The sequence below is a fragment of the Podarcis pityusensis genome (assembly GCF_964106645.2).
Source record: "Podarcis pityusensis genome assembly, chromosome: 7".
Lineage (NCBI taxonomy): Eukaryota > Metazoa > Chordata > Lepidosauria > Squamata > Lacertidae > Podarcis > Podarcis pityusensis.
The window spans coordinates 64232418-64258543 of record NC_138031.1 but is presented as its reverse complement, the minus strand read 5'-3'; the positions used below and the strand labels follow the sequence as shown (position 1 = coordinate 64258543).

At 44.5% G+C, this 26126-nt stretch overlaps 1 protein-coding gene across 1 annotated transcript; it reads right to left on the bottom strand.

Moving 5' to 3' along the window:
- Window positions 1–612: 612 nt before the first annotated feature.
- On the bottom strand, window positions 613–26126 carry TXNDC5 (thioredoxin domain containing 5). The gene is made up of 10 exons (XM_081014907.1): window positions 25829–26126; window positions 21389–21538; window positions 18715–18820; window positions 17648–17744; window positions 15387–15502; window positions 10160–10246; window positions 8743–8886; window positions 7213–7295; window positions 2733–2862; window positions 613–802 (listed from the first exon to the last, which is right to left on the bottom strand). Exons 1-10 carry the CDS (start codon window positions 26026–26028, stop codon window positions 680–682), a joined length of 1236 nt encoding a protein of 411 aa, XP_080871033.1. The 5' UTR covers window positions 26029–26126; the 3' UTR covers window positions 613–679.

Below are 26126 nucleotides of genomic sequence, written 5' to 3'. Positions count from 1 at the left end.
GGTCATGATCTGGGTCTGCACAAAAGGAGCCAAATCTCTTTGCAAATGGCTGAACAGAACTATTGTGTCTTTGAGCTGTCAAAAACTACCTGACAAATGGCATGGTTCAATAATAAATGCAGGCACACATAGTACCATTGCTTTTTGTTGTACATCCCTCATGATGAGAGAACACAAAAAGACAGCAGTGGTCAGGGGCGTCTTTCCAAAGTGTGTGTGTGTGTGTGTGTTTGTTTTCCTTTGCCGTTTCTATTGATGAGACATTTAAAAAGCACCGATTTGCCAGAAATAAGGTTTACAATGTGCAGTTTTGCATGTATTAAGTTTGTAACTTGTGTAAACTGCCATCATCTACCAGGCCCCCTTCATTTTAACCTTTCCTTACTGGTTTTAGATACAAAAAGGCAACTGACTACCAGGACAAAATGGAAGTTCATTAACACAACTAATAATGAAAACTGTTTCCAATTTGAACTATGATTGCTTGTTGTAAGCTTCCCTTAAGCTCAGCACAGTAGGGCTTTAGAGGAAACAAACACACACAGGGATACCACATTTTAGTACATTCAGTTTCCCAAATGACCACTATTGGAAATCTGGTACCAGCACACCTTGATTCAACTCCCTTGTTTACTGGACAGACACAGCTTGAGGAGCAGTACCCAAACAGACATGTTTTCTACAGTTCATCCTTTGCTTGCCCCAGGACAAAGTTGTGCAGTGTTTCAAGATCTCTGGCTCCAGTGTGCTCAGTGACTTTTTCCCCACCACGGAAAAGCATCAGTGTTGGGTAGCCACGAACCTTCAAAAGGAGAGAAAAGAATGTAGGTGAGAAAGCAACTGCAATCCTTATGTCCCGACTCAAAAGTAAAAGGCTCTTCCATGTGGCCAGTTTATAGTGGGCATGCCACTGCTTGGAATCTCTCATGTTTTTTGTGGTGTTCACACATCATCCTTGCCAACCTGTACTTCCCTCACCCCCTCCAGATTTCCTCTTTAGAAAAGCTGAGAACTTAAAACAATCTGTTATATATATTATGTCACTGCTGGACAGAAGGGAGTTTCAACAGGTGGCCCTCATGTTCATAACATGAGCAAATAGCACAAGACCTGTAATAGGACAGAGTGAGTATTTGGGGTTGCTTAATCTCCTGAGTTGAAGGTATGCTTATGCCAATTGTTCTGTAAATTAAGATAATCTCTCTCTTCAAACATTCTCCACCTTCAGCTTAAAGCACCTCAAGAACTGCTCGTATTGCTGAGGAGTATCAAATCGGGATTTATTCTCTTCCTTCTGTTTTCAAGCTTCGCCAAAGGCCACACTATCTATATACATTTAAACCACTCTGATACCATTTCAAACCTTTAACGGCTTCCCCCAAAGAATTCTGGGAGGTGCTGAGAGTTGTTAGGAGACCCCTATTCCCCTGTGTGGCTTAGCACTCCATCCCTATTCACAGAGAACTCTGGGAATTGTAACTCTGTGAGGGGAATAGGGATCTCCTAACAGATCTCAGCCCCTTAAATAAAGTGCAGCTCCCAGAATTCTTTGGGGGAAGCCGTTAAGGTTATCATACTGGTTTACACTGGCACAAACTCCTGGGGGCCCAGGCACCCACAAAAAAATTATGGGTACTTGGCACCCAGCCTCACGGGGGCCATGGAAGTCGTGTCTTAAGGCTCTGGGGGGGGGGGCCTCCCAGGCCCAGACGCTGCTGGGCACCTTAATCTGGGGCCCAATTCAGTGCCAGTGCTGGTTTAAATGTGTAGTGTGCATGTGGCCCAAGAGTCTCCTCCCTCCTCCGGCAGGAGGAACCCGTGTTGCATGGAGGTGTCAGTGATTTGTGAAAAGAAAAAAGCAGCAAGAGGCGGCAGGTATCTCCATACAGCAGGAAGGCTCCCCCTTCCTTGTTGCTTCCTGCTTCCCTTCCCACAAACCTCTCATCAGGACTGATTTGATTCCCCCCTCCTCCTCTCTCAGCAACACAACTGGATTGCAAGGTGCTTTAATTTGAAGTTAAATAACAGCTGGAGATAGCCAGGAGAGAGGAAATACCTTTAACATACAGAGAACACATGCAACTCCCCCAGCCTTGCCAGAAAAGTGGTCCCCATCACTTTGTAGTTTAATTAGGAAAAGGTTTCTGGCCAAGCACGGTCAGAATGAAATGTATTCAAGGAGCTTGGTCATGATCAAGGCTACACTGAGAACTCTGTATGTGCAGTGGGGCTTTGGAGATTACCTCCTCCGTTTTCAAAGTGTCCCCACAGTGTCCCAAAACCCACGCCCTAAGTTCAGTACAGTAGTACCTCCGGTTCCGTAACCCTCTGGTTACGTAAAGTTCGGGATGCAAAAGCGGCAATCCCGGAAGTATTTTACCGGGTTTTGCTTCATGCGCAGCAGCAGTCCTCAGGTTGCGGAAACCTTGGGATCCGACCGTACCTCCGGAACGGATCCTGTCTGCAACCGGAGGTACCACTGTAGTTTCAGAACCACATCTGACCACACATAGTGCGGTTAAGCAGGTACAACGAGCACATTATGTAGAAACTCCTCAGCTTTAGCTCATGTCTTTTTACACAAGCCATAGTGAAAAGATTCTGTGCACATTCTTTCCTGTACCAGACACTAGTTACTTTGGAGAGTTAACTGTAAACCAAGCAGCCACACACTTGCAATTTGAACAATTAAGCACAAACACAGTGTAAAGTCATCTAGCTTCCATACTTACGGAAAATCTATTGCAGACATTGCGTTCCATGGTGCAGTCGACTTCTGCTATCTTGACATCTACTGGTCCCGGAAAGTTCTTTTTTGAGAGATTCTCCCAAGTGGGAGCCAGGTTTTTACAATGACCGCACCTGGGGGGAGGGATTAGCATGAAAGCATATATCATTTTTTAAATAAATAAAAAATCCCCATGTTGCTTTCAATATATAACAGAGGTTTGTTTCTTTTAAGTAATGTTTTTAAAGTACAAAACAATACTTTTCAAGCCAGAATCTCAAATAAAAAGCACAAATTAAGAAAAATCCATCCTACCGCATGAGACATTGGATCATTTTCAATAGCCATACGACACCAAAAAACTTTGAGTTGTATGTACTTCAACCATTCTTAGGCAGCACTAGTTCATCCAAAAATTACAAATAACACTTTGTCCCACATTTGATGAGGCAAGGCTCGGCAAAAGGTCAGGAAGAGCCCCTGCCCTCCTCATTCCTTAGGAGGGTGCAGATCTCCTTGAAGAGCAGCACGAGACTCTACTGCTTTCCAAGTGCTTTGTGAAAGGGACGGAGACAGCAGTAAACTTAATTTTGGCTACCAATTTAAAGGGGGGGGGGAAACCCCCGCTGATAATTCATCTTTTTCTGTTGTGATGTAAGTGTGCCCTCCTCTAACAACCTAGGTTTCCTTAAAGTTGGAGATGATGTCTCATAGTCATCAAATTAGGAAATAACGTACCATTTGAACAAACGCTTCTGAAGCCACAGCCCTAAACCCACCTATTGCTAAGTAGGTTCTTGCTGAAATCCGTGAAGCAAAATGTCCTCACGCCACAGCCCGCCAGCTTACCTAAAACTCAGAAAGCAATAAAGCAAGGTTTCCACCTCTGACATGTTGTTTATACAACAAGTAAGGCTAAAATTTAAAATATGCTACTATCCATCACTTCCCCCGCTAGCTCAAAAAAGGTGGTGGTGTTTTTTAGAGAAGGGGTAGGAGTGGCTTTGTTATTCTAGAAGTAGGTCTATTTCAAAATCACAACTCTAGCACAGCTAGTGCCCCAACCCTTTAAGTTACCTCGCCAGAAAAACCTAATATTCATTCCTCTGTTGCTGGTTCGTTCTTGTTGTAACAGATTCATAAATTTAAAAATTGCCTCCATAAACCAAAGAGGGTCCAAATATTGTGAGGTTATATATGAGGAAGTGGCTGGCTTGCTCATTTCCTCCCTGCATCCCATAACTTACCTGGCAAGCAACAGAATTATCTTAAGATGCAGCAGAGTAACCAGGCAAGTACTGGGATGGTTAATGTTTTCTGCCAACCCAAATGCCCATCTAATGTTCCAGTCGCATTTGCACAGAGGCAGATGCAGGACTGTTCTTTGAAACAGACCTGCTTCCCGTGGAACACCCAGTCTGTGTTATGTAACAACATGGCATGCAATCCGGTCACAAGCGAAGCACTTTGATGCTCCACTGATGCTCCACTGCAAAGAGTCTAAACACTTACTAAATTGTGGCCACAGCATGTCCACAGTAAGCTGCACTGGAATAAACCTGCAAACCAACTCGGTGCATGAATATACTATCCCAGTTATTATAAAGTAGATGTTAGAAAACTGGCAGCCATCAAGCTGAAATCAGCCTATGCACGTAAATCAATTTTTGATCTATCACTGCTGTGACATTAAGTTCCGCACTACGTTCCCAGTCAGTAGCTGATTCAAGGCACTGCTTATAAAAATATTAAAAACCTGCTCCCTGCCTTAGGAAACAAAAGGAATCATTCTTAAGGTCTCTTACTATATACAGGGTGTGTATTAAGAGGGCTACAGACCGTATGTACTGAAAACTATTAAGATGAGATGGGCTTTTTACTTGTCGTTCAGTTTAATGTTAATATTTACTTAAAACAAAGTAAAGGGCAAAAGGAGACCTCAGAGAACTAGCGGTTGCTTAGCCAAACATAAAACAGCTGACATGCAAGAGAAAAAGGTCAATTTGTATACAATGAACTATAATTGTGTACACAATTTAGCTGGCCAGGAATAGGCTACTGGCTATTTGTGTAGTAAACATTAGCCTGAGCTGAAGCTTTTCATGGAAACAACTTGTTGCCAAATGAGAGTGGATTTGGTCAGGTGGCATTTAGAATATCTTTAACGCAGCCCTCACTTTTGGATATTTAGCATCCTTGTGGCATGGCTCTTTTTAGAATGAAGTCAGGAGAGAATGGAAGCTATATTTGGAATGCAGCTCTGCTCTAAGATTTGCAGAAGAGCTCAGTGAATTCTACAGGTATCTCCTCTCTTTCACGTGTATCCTTCTCACCTGTAAATAATTAAGACCAGACCAGGGCTACCTCCTAAGTGGCAGGCTTGGTGGATGAATTGCATAGGGACAACCTACATGTCACATTGATAACAACTTCCCAAACTCCAGGTTTCCCTACTATCAGCAATAGCATAGGATAAGAAGACAGGAAGTCTCCAGGAGCCTAGAATGCCAGCAAAGACACCACAGAACAGTATGGTGGAGCTAGCACTGCATGAGATCAAGAACCGAACCACTTCCATAGTTAAATAAATTTTCACATCCATGCTTGGCCATCAAGTCACTAGGTGGTCTTCAGCCAGTCTCTGGGCCGATCCACACACCATATTTATCACGTAATGACATCAGAAAGCACACATCTGTCAGTAAGTCACCACCGATCTAACAGAACTTTTGCCTGGCAATTTTGTTTGCTGTGATGTGAGTGGAGAAGTGGGGTATAACTCTTAACAACTGAACTTTAGTCCATCAGACAGAACGGGTTGGTTCTTGACTGTGTCATTCTTATACTGGGTGAAATCAGTTGAGGAGCCAACTCAATGTTTTTCAATATAAGCAATTCATACTTTCAGTATAACGAAGATCTGCGAAAATGACTTAAATGTACGTGAACCAGACCCCAACCTGTACCTATGGCAATTAAATCAGATCTGATACCCCTTCCCCCAAATAAAACATGCTTAAACCTGGGGTTCTATGTAGCATGAACAGCAGAATTCTTTTTTAGTATCAGCTTAGGCAGGATCGCATGTTATAAAGCAAGATGTACAAAATGTCATACATGCAAAATCTTGAGACTGTTATGGCCTGAGTCAAATACATCTAACACAAAGGCCTGGGAACGAGTACATTAAGAGGACAATCTCAGCAGGATTTGGGCACGCGTAAAATGTTTTTTTTTTAGAGATTTGAGACGCGAATCAAAGTAGAAAAGTAGAAGGGGAAGAGGGGCAAGGAAAGTGGAACTTTCCTCTCCACCACAGCATAGCACAGTAGAGAGGAAAGGAAGGAAAACAACTTCCTCTCTGGCAATCACTACAGTGCTGAGGCAGCCATTTCTCTTACCACTGCAACACTGAGCTAGCAGGAGAGGAATATCTGTCCTATCCAGTGGAAATTCAGTGCTTTCTCTGCATTTCAGGGAGCCATCTCTGAAGAGCAGAGAGAGTGGTTTTCCTGTGCAACTGCAGGAGGGGAGGATCTTCGCAGCACGGCATTGCAATAGAGAAGGTAAAGGTAAAGGGACCCCTGACCATTAGGTCCAGTCGTGGCCGACTCTGGGGTTGCAGCGCTCATCTCGTTTTATTGGCCGAGGGAGCCGGCGTACAGATTCCGGGTCATGTGGCCAGCATGACTAAGCCGCTTCTGGCGAACCAGAGCAGCGCATGGAAACACCGTTTACCTTCCCGCTGGAGGTAATTTATCTATTTGCACTTTGACGTGCTTTCGAACTGCTAGGTTGGCAGGAGCAGGGACAGAGCAACGGGAGCTCACCCCGTCGCAGGGATTCGAACCGCCGACCTTCTGATCGGCAAGTCCTAGGCTCTGTGGTTTAACCCACAGCGCCACCCACGTCCCTAATAGAGAATATATCCCCTTGCTTAACTTTCAAAGGCGCCTCTCTTTCCTCTTGCGCAACACCATTACTAGGCACAAAGTCCTTTCTGTTTCCTGACCGGTAAAGACCTCCCAGTAGTTGCAGCACGAAAGAAAGAGGAGAAGCCCTTCTGCAACAGGTAGAGGTGCTGCCATTGGCTAATCTGACAGGGGTAGGTGGACCTCTTCATGCAGTTTGCTAGCCCTGATTTAGCATGTAGACTCACCATTCCTGCTCTAAACAGCCAGCAAATTAACGGTCTGCCAGGGGTACCTCCAGCTCATCTCTAACAAGACACGGAGGCAAAGAATAGCTCCCAGATGGAAACTAGTTTTCACTTTTGGATAAATGCTACCAACAGGTAAATAAGGTCACAATTATCCCACTCTAAAGGCGGAAATAAGTAAGTGAGGAGAACAACAGCAGCAACAGCACAGAAACAAAAAGTTCAAATGCCTGCAATCCCAAATGTTTTCTCTGTTGAAAACGTTTATCTATTCACTTCATTTGTTGTTCTAGTAATCAATAAAATCCTCATGCAGAAAACTTACCATGGAGCGTAGAACTTAATGAAGGTGATTCCCTGAGACACTTCTTTATCAAAGTCTTTTTCAGAGAGGGAAAGGACTTTGCCCTGTCAAAGGAAAGGGAGGTGAAAGTCAAAACGGCTTCAAACATGCCAAGTGCGTACTTGGAAGTCTCTTGCCACTGCTATGATGCTGTATTAAGAAAAAGGGGTGCATAGAGGAAGCCATGCCACAGTGTGGAGATTTCCCAATCTCTACCCAATACATGAGGCTTTTCAATACATCCCGAGTTTGCTTCCCCCTCCACAAAGCACCCTTGCTGGGCCAGGCCAATTGTTTTCTCTGCAGTTCATTTACCATCAGGTGAGAGCCACTGGAAGGGGGGAAAGGGTGGCACTCAAACGTATGCAGCTGCACTCACTGAGGAGCTAATTAAAAGCAATCTGTGAAGCACTCCTTGAAAATCCCTCATATGAGTACTGCAGCCTAAATGGACATCACTATCATTTTAATTTTCTGGATTCAAATTCCTTGTACAGCACCTCCTGTTTTATTGTAGTCCCATCGTCCCCCTCCATTTGTTCCCTGCCTTCTTGCTGTGCCAACCCAAAACAGGGCAGAATCTGATCATGACTACTTCTGTCCTGGCAACAAGCTGTGATGTCACAAGGATGGTGACTTAAGTGAGAAAGAGGCTACAGGAAATGTAACATATACCATCCAATAGGAAGGGAACACCTCTCTATTTAGCTACATATATTATCTATCCATATACAGTGGTACCTCAGGTTACATACGCTTCAGGTTACAGACTCCGCTAACCCAGAAATAGTGCTTCAGGTTAAGAACTTTGCTTCAGGATGAGAACAGAAATTGTGCTCTGGCAGCACGGCAGCAGCGGGAGGCCCCATTAGCTAAAGTGGTGCTTCAGGTTAAGAACAGTTTCAGGTTAAGTACGGACCTCTGGAACGAATTAAGTACTTAACCTGAGGTATCACTGTATTATCTTTAAACTAAAAGGATGAGAGGCCAGGAACCATTTCATTCAGACACGAACCTGATATACACAGTATAGCGACATATGTATGTATGCTTGTGCACGTTTACATGAAAGCACAGCTCCATGGCAGCAGTCAATGCACACTTTTTAAAAAGCAACAACAGATTTATTGCAAATTCTGATCAAGTGTTATAACTAGAACCCTAGTGGAGGCGTGACAGCAAAATCGCAAGAATAATTTTTAGAGTTTGGGGAAAACATTTAAGAGGTATTATTTAGGACATGGGTAGGCAGCCTAAGGCCTGGGGACCGGATGTGGCCCAATTGCCTTCTCAAACCAGCCTGCAGACGGTCTGGGAATCAGTGTGCTTTTACATGAGTAGAATGTGCCCTTTTATTTAAAATGCATCTCTGGGTTATTTGTGGGGCATAGGAATTTGTTCATTTATTATTATTATTATTTTCAAAATATAGTCCAGCCCCCCACAAGGTCGGAGGGACAGTGGACTGACGCCCTGCTGAAAAAGTTTGCTGACCCCTGATTTAGGACTTACCTCTTCTTCTGGAGTTGCTTCTCTAGGTGGTGACGGTGCTTCTGTAGGTTTAGCATCTCCTGAGGCTTCTTTGGCGTCTTTTAGCTGGGATTCTACATATTCTTTCAAAGAGTCCAAATCTCTCTTTCCTTTATATTGGTCAACCTACAAAACAACCATGACAACATGTGAATTATTTAGTTTAGCAAACCTTTCTTGAATCCCCATTTGAAGATGTTCACGTTTAAGCACTCATTGCTACATATCTATAACATCCTACCAATTCATTAGCTTGGTTTATTGAATTCCACAGCTTAAGTTTTTTGCTTTTTGCCAAGAAAGAGATCCTTGCAAATCTTAATGCATTTTGAGTAACAGAGTGAGAGTTTCAGTAAGTTAAGAGTTCCTTTTAAAAAGAATATAAAACTTTGCATTTTCCCAAAAAAAATTCCACCTACCCGTCCACAAAAAACAAAACAAAACAAAACCACCCTGTGAGGAAAAAGCAGCTTCAAAATTTCTGGAAATTTCACACCTGTCTAGAACCCTGAGTTAGCAGGATTCTAAAAGGTGTGAGGAGCTTCCATGAGTATAGGAGGCCCTAAACAAGAGGGAACTTGAAAGGAGCTGTGCAACTACCGGGGGAGTGCTAAAGGCACGATCCATGCAATAATAATAATAATATTCTTTATACCCCGCCCATCTGGTTGGGTTTCTCCAGTCACTCTGGGCGGCTCCCAACAAAATATTAAAAACACGATAAAACATCAAACATTAAAAACTTCCCTAAACAGGGCTGTCTTCAGATGTCTTCTAAAAGTCAGATAGTTGTTTATTTCCTTGACATCTGCAGGAGGGCGTTCCACAGGGCAGGCGCCACTACCAAGAAGGCCCTTTGCCTTCAGCTCCTTTTAAAACTTGTGTCACCCCTTCAAGCGAGCAATAACTGAACAGGAAGGGCCAGGAATTAAGGCAAGTGCTCTGAAACCAAAGCACACATTCCGGGAGCAAGGTAATTATTATTTCCCCTGATACTCATGCATGCCCTCCATCACCCCACCCCACCTGACCCCGGTGAGGAGGAAGATCCACAAGGACTCAATGCTCCACTGACTGGAGCATATTCTCCTTTTCAGCCTTGTCCAAAGGCAACACACATGATGGTTTACACCTCTGTGAAAACGGGAGCTCAGTAGTGGAAGCTGGAGGTATTTTATATGTGTGTGTCTGCATTATATTTGTGTGTGTGTATAAAACGACATGTTTGTTCTACTCGGCATGTCACAGCTCCTATGACCTGTGGCTACATACAGTTTCACAAACTACACCATCGGGCTTTCACAGTCCATTCCAGGGCAGGCCTGAAAGTGACATAACCGATCCCATCACGTAAACATAGGAAACTGAATAAAGGGGGCAAGCTTCATAATAACCTCACCTTCTCTCCTCCTCTGAACCAAAGGAGGGTTGGGTAACCGCGCACTTGGTTTTCCGAGCAGACTTCATTATGTTGTGTGCAATCCACCTGAAACACCACACAAGTATCAAGTAAAAAGGCCATTGTGAATTTCACAAAGTAAAGGTATAAGCTGTCAGCAGGTGCGCTGAAATATTTAACTCTCGCTGCTGTGCAAAAAAAAAGACACAACTGCTGAAGGGTGTCGCCATGATTACTTATATAAAGCAGCTAAACATACTGGGCATGGCACATGATTGAAAACAGCACATTTTCCTGCCCTTGGGGTTGCATCTAAAAAACCATGGAACGAAAGAAGAAAGGACCTGGGACGAAGAGATGAAAACATGCTATAAACTAAAACGCAGTAAAAGGAGTGATAATAAAACCTGAAAAATATAATCAAAGGAAATAAATTTGGGGGAGGGGAATGCAAGAAAACATATGAGGTCATATATGTAACGGGGAAGGAGTTCCATGCCTTAGAAGCTGTAAGAGAGAAAAAGTGCATAGCTAGAACGGACAGCTTAATAGGTTCAATGAATGGAAGGACCCAGGAGGAAAACAGAGAGAAAGCAGGAGTAGAAATGTGAAGAGACGCAAAATAAGACTCATGGGGCCAACAGACAACGCCAGTGAAGATAAAAACACAGAAGAGAAATATACAGAGGTGTAACATGATTGAAACACAACCAAACAAAAAGTTAAATGAGCAGAAGAGCTGGGAATGGAGAGAAGAGTTTTAAGTGGGGAGATTGGTGAGGGAAGCATTACAATAACCCTTGCAACGTAAAAGGGAGAGTATAAGGGCTTAGGTAGAACCAATTGATCAGAAGGTGTGTGTGTGTGTGTGTGTGTGTGTGTGTGTGGTGCTTTTTAAAAAAAGTATTATAAAAGAGAGAAGCGACAGACCTCAGCTAGAGCAGTAATGTGAGCCAAGCAAGAGAAAGAAGGATCAAAGACAATGCCCAGCCTCTTAACTTGCTGAGAAGACTGAAGAGTGAAGTTGCTGACTGAAAGAGAAAGAGAAGGGGAAAGGTGATTTAAGGGGAAACATGACAAATTCCATCCTTTGTATACAGTGTTTGCGATAATGATCCAACATCCCAGCAGAAGACAGTTGGAAGCATTAGACAGACTGGTGTTAGGAGGCAGTATTGGCTCTGAAAAGCAGGTGCTGGAAGCACAAAACAGGGGAGGGTCCTTGCCTTCATGGCCAGCTTTCCTGAAGGCACCTGGCTGGTCTCCCTTGGAAACAGGGCTGCTGGGCTAATGAACACTCAGTCTGACCCAGCAAGGCTCTTGAGATGTTTTTTTGTAAGGGGGAAGAGAGAGAAAGGAACACAGCGAGAAAGAAAGGAAGAGAAAGGCAGAGTTGGACGGCACCGTGTAAGAATTTCAAGAGCGAGAGTCAATGCCAAGGAAAAATCTAAGGACTGAGCTCAGCAGACACCAGTTCAGAGAGGAAACTGAGAAAGAAGAGTGCCATTAAAGGAAGCTTTAAAAGGACAAGAGTCACGATGGGAGGGAAGCCAAGAAAGGAGAGTTATCAACAAACCCCCAAATAACGCCGAGGACTAAGGAGCAGAGAGGGATCAACTGTATCAAAACATGAGGCAAGATCAATGAGAGCAAGAGGATTTTATATAGGGCCGTCTCAATAGAATGCAGATGTTGAATACCAGCCTGGAAAAGGAACTGTTGTGAAAAGAAAACCTGGGTGCTGTTGTTCAAGTGCTTTGGATAACAAAAGAAAGATAGAAATGGAAAGGAGGTGAGGGGTTTTATTTTTAAAATAAAAATGGGGAACCACGGGGCAGGGTTTACCTAACAAGTCCTATCAGTGGAAGCCCTGAGCAAGGAAGCAACAGGGCACTTGTGCAACTGGGCTCCCCGCTCCTGTCCTGCCCTCAAATAGGCTCTGGGGGCATTGGGAGAAGACATAGCAAGTTTAAAGCACAACAGGGAATAGTGAGAAGAAAGGTAAAGGCTGAAAACAGAACAAGATTTATACGATACTCTGGTTTCTCTTCAGATCGTATAAATAGAATTAGAGAGGAAAGAACAGATGGAGTATTTGCTGTGGAAAAAAGGAAGGAAATAAGGAAGAGGGGGAACTGGGTCAAAAGGACTGAAGGAAGAAGAAAAGCAACAGCAGGAAATGAAAGCAGAGAAGATGGGTAAAAAATAGTGATGATAATAATGATGATGAAGAATACAGCCAGAACTAGAGAGTAATGAAGAATGAAGAGCACAAATCAATAAGCTCTTGGACAAAATTATTACAGGAAACTGATGAAGGGACAGCAGAGGAGAAGGATAATGATGAGCATGAAGTAGCAAACCCGATGCTAATCAAGTCAAATTTGGCCCAGGGGCGTCCAGGAGCTCTGACCCAGAAGCAAAAGGAGCATGAGAAGGAAGAGAAGAAAGGCTAAGGTGCATGGGGTAAACCAGGCATAGGCAAACTCCAACCCTCCAGAAGTTTGGGGCTACAATTCCCATCATCCCTGTCTAACAGGACCAGTGGTCAGGGATGATGAGAATTGTAGTCCCAAACATCTGGAGGGCTGGAGTTTGCCTATGCCTGGGGTAAACGTTGCAGCAAGAGCAGCTCCTGTTCACTGCTCCATTCAGTCAGCCAGGCCCTCTTCCACTCTGTCCCCTCGTCTCACTCAGTTTTCTCCCATCAGTCAGCATTTGTTGCCTACTAAGCAACAAATGTAAGCTGTTAGTCCCCTTTTAGGGTTTCCCTAAACCTGCAGCTATTGCAGGGTGATTTATGTATTTATTGAAACCCCTTGCCTGCTTTTCCTCTTCAAAAGCTGTGCATGGGTGGCGTTGCTTTGGTGGCATAAGCAATGGCATTCATAGCCATTCGTAGGGAATGATTAGACAAGGTCTAAGATGCAAACAGCAGAATGGATGGGAGATGCGAGAAGTGAGAGTGGCAGAAGGAGGGAATCTTGAAGACAGAGAAAATGCCGAGCAAATTTATCAGAATGAGGGTTAATTTGTAAAGTGAAACCAACAGGAATAAGAATTGGAAGGGAAGAAAGGAGGAAAGTAAGCCAGTACTGTACTCAAAAGTCAGATGTGGATGAACAGGATGGTGATAAATCACAGCAGCCCACAAATTAAAAGGAGCAGTGAAAAGAACACACACAATTAAACTATGGAACTCACTGCCACAGGAGGCAGTGGTGGCCACCAACCTTAGATGGCTTTAAAAGAGGATTAGGCAAATTCAGGGAGGACATCAAAGACTACTAATGATGGCAATGCTCTGCCTCTGTTGCTGGAAACCACAGGAGGGGAGAGTGCTCTTGTGCTCAAATTCTGCTTGTGGGTTTATCACGGGCATCTGGTTGACAATTATATGAACAGGATTCTGGACTAAATGGGCCATTGGCCTGATCCAGCAGGCTCTTCTTACGTTGGAAACAAGAGGAAGAATTAGAAGAGGGGAAATCAAGAATCTGGAGCAAGCAAGAAGCTGAGAACAGATGACTTGCCACTACAACCTTCAAGGTGGGAGGAGTGAGAAATGCTAGTGAATGACTTAAGGAAGAACATCCAAGGCAGCAGTCAACTGGAGAGACTGGAAGAGCAAGAAGAGAGAGAGAAAATTCAAAGGAAGAAACCAAGCAGTGTGGCTTATTTGATAGCTGCAGGAAAGTAAATGAGAATGAGAATCAAGGCGAACCAACAACAACATGACAAAGAACTAAATTAGGATGACGAGGGCAATATGCAGTAGGGCCAGCACTGAGAGCAACACTACCAGCTAACCAGCGTGAAATAAGGGGTGGGGAAATGGAGACGTCAGAGAACAGCAGTCCAAACACCCTTGAAAAGCAAAATTGCAAACACTTCGCACAATGGCCTGGATCCAGACGAACAGCACAATCCTACCCAGGACTTTACCCAGAAGTAAGTCCAATGGAACTCAATGGGGCCTATTCCCAGGTAAACGGGGTTAGGATTACATCCAAAATCCATTACACTTTGTAGCTCCATTGAAATCAATGAGGACATGTTGTTTTGGCAAGTTTAGATCCAATTGATTTCAGTGGGTTTAAAGTGTAACAGGCTTGGTGTTACTCAATATTTTTGAAGGCAGGCAGAACACTTGTCTGTGTTGGTTTCAACAAGCATTTATTTGCCCCCTTCCAAACCTGCTCTCAGTTAGGAAAAACAAAATGAAAATATTGATTTATTTTTTTAAAAAAAACACAAAATAAGTATCAGACTTTCCTTCCAATGTCATGTGTAGTTTGTCTCCCAACAGACCCCAAATACTTTATTTCGTCTAAACTATTAACCGTGCACCCAGTTGAACATTTCAGTCTGGGAGAGCAATCTTTTCCACCAGAAAGCTAACAATATGACTACACTCCTGTTTTTATAGTTAGCTGAAGTTGTTCCAACACCCACACACATCTGCCTGAAGATGGAAAGAAGGGCTCCATCATCATAAAAGTAAGCTGTAGGGACCCTGCCTTTTCCTTCTTTAAAATAACAAGGCCCTGGTATGCCTATATTCCTATTAACCACTCATTCACTTGTCCACAAAGAGTAAGAATCCCTCCCGTGTAAGCAGTTTGCTACTTACTGTTTCTGAAACAGATAATTTGTTTGATTTTGCTGTTAACTGTCCTGATTTTTACAGTGGTACCTTGGGTTACATACACTTTAGGTTATATACGCTTCAGGTTACAGACTCCGCTAACCCAGAAATAGTACCTCAGGTTAAGAACTTTGCTGCAGGATGAGAACAGAAATCACGCGGCGGCAGCGCAGCAGCAAGCCCCATTAGCTAAAGTGGTGCTTCAGGTTAGGAACAGTTTCAGGTTAAGAACGGACCTCCGGAACGAATTAAGTACGTAACCAGAGGTACCACTGTATTTTTATGTTATTTTTTAAAATATGGAAAGGCCGGGTACAAAGGTTTTAAATGAGTAAATAAGCTTCCCTGTGACATACACACAGGTAAGATAAATATTTTGTTGGCAGGTTCCAGCAAAACAAGCAAGGCACCAGAAATTAAAAAAAAACACCGAGATGTGCAAATGGACTGCCAGGAGTATTATACCGCAGAGTAAATGAAGTTAATTGTGGGTTAATGGAGCAAACAGCGTTCTCCCATCATAGATGTTACTGTCCAAGTACATAATGTTCAGTTTAAGACCTTGTAAACGAAGCCTACCTTGCCGATCTTGGCAGTCCCCGAATTTTCAAGGTGCTGGGCCAACTGCTCCCAAGCTGGCGCCAGGGCCTTGCAGTGGCCACACCAGGGGGCAAAGAATTTGATAAAGTGATTGCCTAAAAACAAAACAAAACAAGGCGCGTGTAAATAAGCAGCGCTCAGTTCACTCATTCCAGCAGTGATTACGTGTCTGTCTTTATGCAAACAAACAATACTGGAAGGTGTACTGCTATCCTTTGCCATGACTGGGTTTCCATTCTTAAGAGATGGGGATCCTGATACCAGCATCACACAGCTGCCCTGTGTAAAACAGGGGGCTCGCTTACACCTGTAGCTCCCAGTAACTTCCTCCATACATCCCCAAGCACAGCCACTTAGAAACTTTGGTAAGATAAGCAAGGTAACCTTGCCTGACATTCTTCCCCAATCCCCTCTCTACTACACTGCACTCAAAAACTTTATGCGCTTTTCTTTTTTTACACAAGGCTTCTAAAGGTAAAAGGTAAAGGACCCCTGGACAGTTAAGTCCAGTCAAAGGTGACTGAGGGGTTGCAGAGCTCATCTCGCTTTTAGGCAGAGGGAGCCGGCATTTGTCCACGTGTGGCCAGCATGACTAAACCGCTTCTGGCGCAACAGAACACTGTGACGGAAGCCAGAGCGCACGGAAACGCCACTTACCTCCCTGCCACAGAGGTACCTATTTATCTACATGCACCGCCATGCTTTTGAACTGCTAGGTTGGCAGGAGCTGGGACAGAGCAACGGGAGCTCACCCCGTCGCGGGGATTCGAACCACCAACCTTCTGACCGGCAAGCCCAAGAGGCTCAGTGGTGTAGACCACAGCGCCACCCATGGCACAAGGCTACTAAAGCATCTTGATCCCAAAATGTTTCCTCTAAAACGTCATCTCCTCTGAGTCTTGCAAGCCTCGAGGTTATCAGCAGGTGAAAGGTTATCAGATGGCCTTTTGGAGTTCTCAGTGGAGAAAGTTTGTTGGAGGTGCCAGAACAACAAGGATGGGAAAAGGCCTTTCCTTGAACCACTGTTCTCACTGGGTCTGAAGAAGGCTCAGAGCAATCTCCACCTGCCCTGGACGTATGTTGGCAAGCATCAGGTCCTGGGTAGCAACAGGTTAACAGCCGAGTTCTGAGGATTACAGTTCATCTTAGTAAGCTGAAAGTAGGCCTTCTGCCTCCATAAGGACACAAAAAGAGCCACGCTGGATCAGCCCAAAGACCCATCTAGTCCAGCATTCTTTTCTTACAGTGGCCAACCAGATACCTATAGAAAGCTTGCAAGGAGGACCTGGCTGCTCACAGCCTCTTCGCTTTCCCCTTCACACAAACCAGTGAACAAGTCAGGAAGTCTTCAGTTGCATCCGAACTGGGAAACTATGGTTTGTAGCTATGGAACAATGCAGGGCATGATGCCAACATCCAACCACGGTTTCAGGCTTGCTCTGAAACCATTAACTAAAACCATCCTTATTTCATAGAAACACAGAATTGTAGAGTTGGAAGGGACTACGAGGGTCATCTAGTCCAACTCCCCCTGCAATGCAGGGATCTTTTTGCCCAATGTGGGGATCAAACGCATGGCCCCAAGATTAAGAATCTCATGCTCTACCAATTGAGCTGTCCTTTGTTCACTTGCCTACGAGAAATGAGTTGTTGTAGTGGCTACATGCAGAGGGCATGAGGTTGATTTGTAACTCGGCTTCAAAACTTGGGATATGAACATTCAAAACATGGCAAGTGTCATTACAGTGGTGCCTCGCAAGACGAAATTAATCTGTTCCGCGAGTATCTTCGTCTAGCGGTTTTTTCGTCTTGCGAAGCAACCCTATTAGCGGCTTAGCGGATTAGCGCTATTAGCGGTTTAGCGGCTATTAAAGGCTTAGCGGCTTAGAAATGGGGGGGGGGAGCGGAAAAAAATCTCAAGACTCGCAAGACATTTTCGTCTTGCGAAGCAAGCCCATAGGGAAATTCGTCCTGCGAAGTGCATTGAAAAACGGAAAACCCTTTCGTCTAGCGGGTTTTCCGTCTTGCGAGGCATTCGTCTTGCGGGGCACCACTGTAGTTTGCAATGCTTGAGCTGTGACCCAGGAACTCTCAAGATGAAATCTCATTTCTGCTACACAGATTCATTAGATATCCTATTCATTATGGGACACTGTACCACTGTTACATAACTTTATTAAATATAAAGAGCATTTTTTTTTTAAAAAAGGAAGGATTTGCAGCAATAACTATCAAGTTACCTTCTGCAACATGCGTTTTGAAATTAGCTGATGTGAGCTCATATAGACCCTGCTTCGATTCCGGGTCTTTGGGAGACTCTGGTTCAGACTCCTTCTCCTATCATACAAAGGAAAATTACATTAACAACGCTATTGTATCTCAAGACAGACACAGCTGGTTATATAGCTGCATGCATAATGAAACCGCAAGTATAAGTTTGTGGTTATAATCACAACTGCAAACATGACAACACTCGTTCGCATTTTCAGATAAAAGTACACACCTATAAGCTAAAGTGCTATATACACATTTGTAAAACAACTCATGCCATCCATCCAAATGTAACTACTTCTTGCATGGAATTATTTTCCCCCAAACACACACACACACACACACACACACACACACACACACACACAATGTATGTTATGTCTGAAGATCAATAAATTTTATTTTCCTAGAGCAACAAATGAGAGGCAGCCAACTTTCAAGAAAAAAACAAAGCAATGCTGGCAGCAGAAGCAGCAGCACTGAGGGCATGTTGTGGGGCTGCAGGGTGAGTGAGTGAGCGAGAGTGTGTTTGGTTTTTGTGTGTGTGTGTGTGTGTGTGTGTGTGTGTGTGTGTAGAGCTCCAAGTTCAACCAGTTTACTTCCTTAGCCCACACCTAACCAGGAGAGCTTGCATTTGGTTCAGTGTAGGAATGAAGGATAAAAAAATAATAATACCCACATTCAGCTACCGTTTCCCTTCAATGTGAACGGCATTGGTTTTTAAAAACATGGACATTATTGATGGCTGTTCATCACTGCCCAGCTCAAATCATTAAAGGAAGAGGTAGGATAACACAAGGCCCCAGACCTTCATCTTGTCCAATTTTGGCCACATCACATCCGTTCTTTATTTTCTAACACATTCTCTAAGGGGGGAAATGCAAAACGTATGGCCTTCTGGCCTTCGATGGGCTCCCCTTATAATTCAGTAACTGATATGCTGTATTTGCACTCTTTTAAAAACAAACAAAAAACAATTTGAATGGCATTTTATTTTGTGTCTCCTGAAAGAAGGAAGGACTCTTTGATCACTTACAGCAGGTTCTTCTTTTAGTGTCTTCAGCATCCAGTTTTCCAGCGACTGAAAGTCTCTAGGTCCCTGGTATTTTGCAGCTTCTTGGCCTGGTCTAAGCAGTTTCAGGCTGCAAATACAAGACAACAAATGCAAATGTTTTTAAGGTCATGCAATGTCGAAACATTCTGAAAACAACTGTACTTTTGCTGTCACGTTCCAGCTCAAAGAACCTTCCTCAGGGTGGTCTCTTTAATCCTAATTTTTCACAGTTGTGTTGATTTCAGTAGCGTGGCATTAGGCTTTCCAAGGCCACAATTTATCTGCAAACTTTCAAAAAGACTTAAAAAACTGAAGACAGCTTCAAATCTAACTGTGATGGAGATAGTCTGAATGCCCTTTCACTGCCGTGAAAACGTAACGGTACCACCTTCTGTACCCAAAACAAACTATTTGCAATGCGGGGGGGAAAGGGGTCTATAGATTAGCGCCTGTGACATCACTAGCATATCTGCACCTCTACCCAAACAATTCATGGAGCAGTTCTACAACTGCTTTAAAATTGCTTGTGTTGCTTTTTCTTGGTAATGTCAAGGGCAAAAAAAGGTAAAGGACCCCTGACGGTTAAGTCCAGTTGCGGACGACTCGGGTTGTGGTGCTCATCTCGCTTTACAGGCCGAGGGAGCCGGCATTCGTCTGCAGACAGTTTTTCCGAGTCATGTGGCCAGCATGACTAAGCCGCTTCTGGCGAACCAGAGCAGTGCACGGAAACGCTGTTTACCTTCCCGCTGGAGCGGTACCTATTTATCTACTTGCACTTTTTTGGCATGCTTTCGAATTGCTAGGTTGGCAGGAGCGGGGACGGAGCAACAGGAGCTCACCCCGTCACGGGAATTCGAACCGCTGACCTTCTGATCGGCAAGCCCAAGAGGCTCAGTGGTTTAGACCACAGCGCCACCCGCTTTTACTAATATAAACTCTGCTTATATACACACGTATATATTTGAGGACAGCATGCCTAAAACATAAAGGGACAGAGCCAATTGCATGTTTAAACTTGCAAGATATGTATTACAAGCCCAACTGCAAGGCTAGGTTCTCACACTACAAGTAAAGAGCCCATTATGACTACTGCTGAATGTTACACCTGCCTTCTTATGAAACATTTTATATCAGCATATTAAGAAATCTAAAGTGAAAAAAATGTTAAGAAACTTAGGCCAGAGGCCCATCACTATCTGCCCATACACGTCGAGTGAGGAGTCCTGGTTACCTGCCGTCTGCCAATAAAGCGTTGGATAATTCACAGCAAGTACGAAATCAAGAACCTGCCGACCTCATGCAAATTCAGCCTGCCCAGGCTGTGGGTATACACGCCCCACAGCAGGGAAGAGCTCATCAAAGAGAGGCTATATCTGCAGAATCATCTAACAGGCTACCCTTGCCAAGAAGCTTCCAGGGTGTCGTCAATTAGGTTCTTCCTGGTTTAGCAAACGAACACAGGCCTTGGAAAAGGAAATGCTCAGTAATTACTATACCAGATGAGGTGTGGTCCTCTCACCCCAACCTACCGGAGCAATTCAACCACCTTCTGCTAGCTATAAGACCTTTGCATCCCCTTGGCACATTTGCACAGCTGTTCCTCTTATCCATGCACAGGCAAACATATGGGTGTGCTCACTGCACTTTTCATTAAAACCCAAGAGGAGCAAGGAGGAAACAGAAACAGAATATTGGAAGGTTTTCAGTGCTAGTACTCCTCAGTCTAGATCCACTGAAGTTAATGAGCATGGCTAACGTAGATTTATTAATTTCAATGGGTCTACTCTGAGCAGAAGCTAGTTGAATACAGCCCATTGCTTTTATTTCCTTGTGCAAATATGTATGTACATAATCCCATGGTACAGTCCAATGGCACATAAGCCCACCAACCATGCTGAAGCTAAGCAGGTCTGGGCAGTGCCCAGGAGAGGCATTTTCTGGCTTCACGGTTTTTCCTGCATCATGATTTTTGCCATTGCCTGCTCTTGTGGTTCGCTGTCCCCTGAATGAGGCAGGTGAGAGCTGAGACAGCAGAGTTAACAAGGGCTGCAGGAATCGAGAGAAGCACTGGCTGACTTCAGTGTTCCCCACATAGTGATTTTTGAATAGCACACAGACACACACAGAGAGACACATCATGATTCAAGATATATTGCCAGGGTCAAAAATTATGAAACTGATGTCACAATATGGACATCAAACCAGTTTTGGATGATATATTGATATTATCACCTAGCCTAAGTGCCTAGATGGAAGATTTCCCAAGAACCTCATAAATGCTGCCTTGAGTTCCATAACAGAACAAAGGCAGGATATTAATTTAAGAAAATAAAGCAACAATATTAAGAGGGCTTTTTTAAAACAATGACTGTGATTGCTACATGGGCTGCTGCTAGGTAGAAGGTCTGTTCACAAAACAGGGAAAAAGAGGATTCTGGATTCCCAGAAAGAGGATTCCCAGAAACAGAATCTAATGTATAATACACAATACAGTACATTCCATGCACTTGGCAAAAAAGACGAGCCTGCTGACATTTAGCATTTCACCACAATGCTACACTATAAGCACTCAAAAGCAACTGCCCCCCTCACGCTGTCATGGGCCTAAAGGAGATACGCAGAACAATTAGCGGATGCAATGCTCCTTTAAACGTACGTCGGGTACCCTCTGACACTATACTCGGAACATAGTGGCGTATCCGCAGTGCAGTCCACTTTGACAACATAGACCTGTGGATCTTCCATGCTGTTATACTTGTCTGCAAGATCGTTCCATGTTGGCTGGAGGCGCTGGCAGTGCCCACACCTGGGGTAAAAAAGAAGAAGATTAATGAATTCATTTTCCTTGTTACAGGGAATACTGAAATCATCTGCATATGGTTTAGAATCTCCATTTTCAACCACACAGAAGCCCGGGAGCTGGGCTTTGGTCCGATTTCAGGTTTCAGTTGATGTTTTTCAAACCGTGTTCTGGGGAAACACTCAGGTTCCTTGGAAGCTTATAGGTATTTTCAATAATGGCCGGAAAGATTCTCTAAAAGATTTCTCATCTCCTGTTACTGATGGGGTGCCACCAAGGGAGTGTACTTGATGCAATCTTAGTTCACGCGAGTTAACAGTGATGAGAAATGATATATAGCCTAGAACATTCCAGAAACCTCAGCATCTTGCAAGAATTCCATAAGAGAGAGACAGCAGTTTTCCTGCCCGAAACCTGATACAATGGAAAGGACTCCCAAAATGTGCAAAGTCTGAAACCACTGTATCTAGCAACTAATGTGCCTCAAACATTTATTATTACTACTATTATTAATAATTACTTTTGACAAACACTCAGCAGTTTTAAGCATTTGTTCTGACATTAGTTAGTTACTTGTTCAAAGAGATGAAGAGTGTGTCTAAAGTACTTCTTTGGATCCCAAACATAATAATGCTGCTTTGAATAAGAATGAATTGCAACAGCAAACAGTGTGAATGTTGAAGAAAATCAAATCATCAAGTTGATGTGAAGTTCAATCAAGACCAGGCTTCCTCAACCTCGGCCCTCCAGATGTTTTTGGCCTACAACTCCCATGCTCCCTAGCTAGCAGGACCAGTGGTCATGGATGCTAGGAATTGTAGTGTCAAAACTTCTGGAGGGCAGAGGTTGAGGAAGCCTGATCAACACCATCACTGGACAAGAAGCATCAGGTATACTCTGTAAAACCTCCCAATGTAGTGTAGGAAAAGCACTTTTCTTTAACCTCACAATATGTGTCACCCTGACCTTAATCCAGGATATCTATAAGTGGTTAGGAGCTCAAGCAGACCAATTCCATCTCCCTCCATTTTCTTCTGTTTTTTTAAACTGATACTGTCAATATTCCACAGGTTCTAGAAGTCAAAATTGAGCTGCTTTAGGGCTTCCCAACATTTCTTTTTATTTTACAAAGTAGTATCCATTTTCAAAGACTTCCCCCAAGTGTGCAGAAATCATCCCTTTATTTATAGTCGGCCTGTTTTACTTCCACACTGATTGGTGCAAGACCACACAAGTCTGGCATTACTGTATTGTGCATTAGAGAGATGTATGGTCCACTCATTCCTTTCCCAGGGTTCCTTTGTCCCCTTCAGAGCAATTTTGCAAAGGCCAAAGCTCACATTATGATTTACCCTCTAGCAAGCCAGCTTGAATGAACTGATTAATTATGGTCACAGACCTAGATGTGTACCCAGAAGCATCTTGGAAAACGAGGGAAGACCATGAACTCAATGACTGGGGTGTGTGTGAGTATGTGTGTCACATAATGACTATTTGCAAATGTTACAACCAGTACGGGATCACTTGCACACATAGGGAAATTCCACCCCCACCCCACCAAGTGTCCCTCTGGCTACCACAAGGCATGTGTGGAGAAAGACAAAGGATAATGAATCTTTTCATGCCTCAAGTATAACACATAATGCAGGTGTGCAACACCTGTGGCCTTCCAGGTGTTGCTGAACTCAAACTCCTAGCATCCTTGACCACTGGCTATGATAGCTGGGGCTGATAGGACTTGGAAGTCCAACAACTCCCTGGTTTCCCATGTTAAAAGGGACATTTCCCTGTTATGAAGGTGGGGAAACCCAGATTGCACATCTCATGGCAGAAGAAATGCTCAAGTTCTGCCTTTATAACAATGAGCTGTATATGTGAAGACACCCACAGAAGACGCCTATTTGTATTGCAGAAAGAGGAATTGAAAACCTCTGGATTACAGTGGTACCTCAGGTTACATACGCTTCAGGTTACAGACTCCGCTAACCCAGAAATAGTGCTTCAGGTTAAGAACTTTGCTTCAGGATGAGAGCAGAAATTGTGCTCCGGTGGTCCGGCAGCAGGAGGCCCCTTTAGCTAAAGTGGTGCTTCAGGTTAAGAACAGTTTCAGGTTAAGTATGGACCTCCGGAACGAATTAAGTACTTAACCTGAGGACTCAACATAGTCCTCATTTGGATGAAGGGGGCAGGGGTGGGAACACCAGGAGAAAGCCTGTGCTAATGTTTCATGTTTCCCCCGTTTATCTTTCTAGCTATAAACTCACATTTGAAGTGGGGACACACAGGAGACCAGAGATACTACTGGAGCTAAAGGGGGCAACCTGACTAGGCCATTGCTAGCTACTTGAAATTGCCCCCCACGTAACCCAAGTGGTGACTAAGCTCCTGATCTGCAGCGCAATTCCTACTAGGAGTCTACCCCTTTAAAAATAAAAATTTAAAGTCAGTTCAGTGCTGATTGAAGACTTCTCAATTATTAAGATGGTTGGGTGACGCCAGACATCTCCTGCTTTGCCTTGCCAGGAGCTCTGTACAGATCAACACTTCCTATATTAACATCTCAGAGCAAGATTATCTGTGCATATAGACTCTGTCTCAGAAGGAGCTCTTTCTATTTACCTTTTTCTTTGCCCTGAGGCACAGACCTAGGAAAGATGTGAATTCTTAATTAGCTGTTTGCATTTACTGCAGAAGCTTCAGCTGCCTTAAGAGAAAATAGCTTGGAAACCACTTTTGCATGGGCTTTATTTGAGGCCTATGCAACACTGCTTATGAATTTTCAGTGAGTTAAAAAATGGCATTTTATTAATGATAGAGCTGGTCTGAGACCTACCAGTAAAACAAGTTCTGGCCCGAATTCTAGTAGAGCTAGGCTCAAATTAAAGGAGGGGAGGAGAGGGGAAAGAGGTTAACATGCTATGTCCTGCTGTTTTGTTTAGATTCCGGGGTGTGTGTGTGTGTGTGTGTATTTTTTGCTTTGTCTTTGGTCAGTTAGGACCTGTGAATGGCATCCAGCAATGACAGACTTATCTGCAACAATGGAAATGATTTTTCTATGGGTCCTTTGTATACCTATGAAAATTTGAACAAAAAAAGTATAAAAGGCACAAATACTTCCCTCCATTAGTTTTCCCTTTACTCTCTATTTAATGTTAGGCCAGATACATATTTTTTCAGTTTCTTTAAGACACTTGAAAAACAGCAAAGCTTTTTAAAAATAATAATGTACTGGTAGGCAAACTACTAACCCTTTCTGTAGGCTAGCAGTGTGTGAACAAATCTGCAACCCTGAAGTTGCCATTTTTCTAATCACAGAAGTTGTCTCTGCAATCTTCTGCGTGCCTCCACTCCAGAATGTACACTGCTCACATGCATAGCTCATTTGTGTGCGCACAGTTACCTGACTTCTGTGCTGGCCATCATGTGAACACACCTGCACTTAAAATGCACACACAGATAAGTGATGAGCTACTTCAGGTATTACGACCACCAATCGATCTGACATAACTTGCCCCCATGAACTTTTTCATTTAGCAACCTAAGAGCCCTGGCCACCTCGCCCCAACATCCTGTTCTTACCAACCAGATGACCGTGGGAAGCCCAAAATCAAGACCTGAGCGCCAATAGCCCTCTCCTGACTTGCCTATCCACCCCAACGACCCACTTTCAGAAGCACACTGCCTCAAGACAGTGCAGGTACCAACATGGCTAGTATTTATACCCTGCTGGGTCCCATGGGCGAAGGGCAGCTTACGGTAATGCCATTAAACTCTCTCTGGGGACAGAGGGTAAAAGTCACAAGTGGGGGCAGGCTGCAGCAGCTACTTCTGCAGGGAAAGAAAACCTCCTTGCGCGTTTTCTGCCCCTGAGGTGGTAGAGCACCTGCTCTCTCCCCAACCGCACCCAGGAATAGGGCGCAGAGGCTGCACAGCTAGATTAACAGAATCATAGGACTGTAGCGTCGGAAGGGGACCCAGGGGGTCATCTAGTCCAACCCGCTGCCGTGCAGGAAGATGCAGCTGTTGCAAAAAGAGGGGGCTGCTGCTGCGAGATCCCGCCAACTTTTCCACAAATAGAGACTTTTTAAAAGACCCCTTTGGACGCGTGTGCGCGTTTGGGGAGGCAGTGGGTGGAGGATGATGATGGAGGAGGAGGAGGAGCCTCCGCCGCCCCCCCCCCAGCCGGCTGGACCCCCGCCCCAGCCGCCCTCCGGCCCGCCACGTCAGCGGGAGGAGCAGACCTCGGCGCGCGCCCACCCCCTTCCTTTTCCCCAGGCCGCCGCCGCCGCCGCTCACCACGGGGCGAAGAACATGACGAAGTGCGGCGCGCTTTGGGCGCCATGGCGCAGCATCTCGGCGCTGTAGAGGTGCCGCGCGTGGGGGTCCGCCTCGCCGCCCGCCTCCGTCCCCTCGGCCCGAGCGGGGCCCGCGCCTAAGGAGAGGCAACCGAGCAGCAGGGCCAGGCAGGCCGTGGAGTGGTGGGAGGAGGAGGCCATGGCGGCGGTGCAAACGGAGAGCGAGGAAAGAAGGAGGGAAGAAAGAAGCCGGCCCGGGCCACGTCTCCCCTCCCGGCCAACCCCGCCTGCTGCTGCTG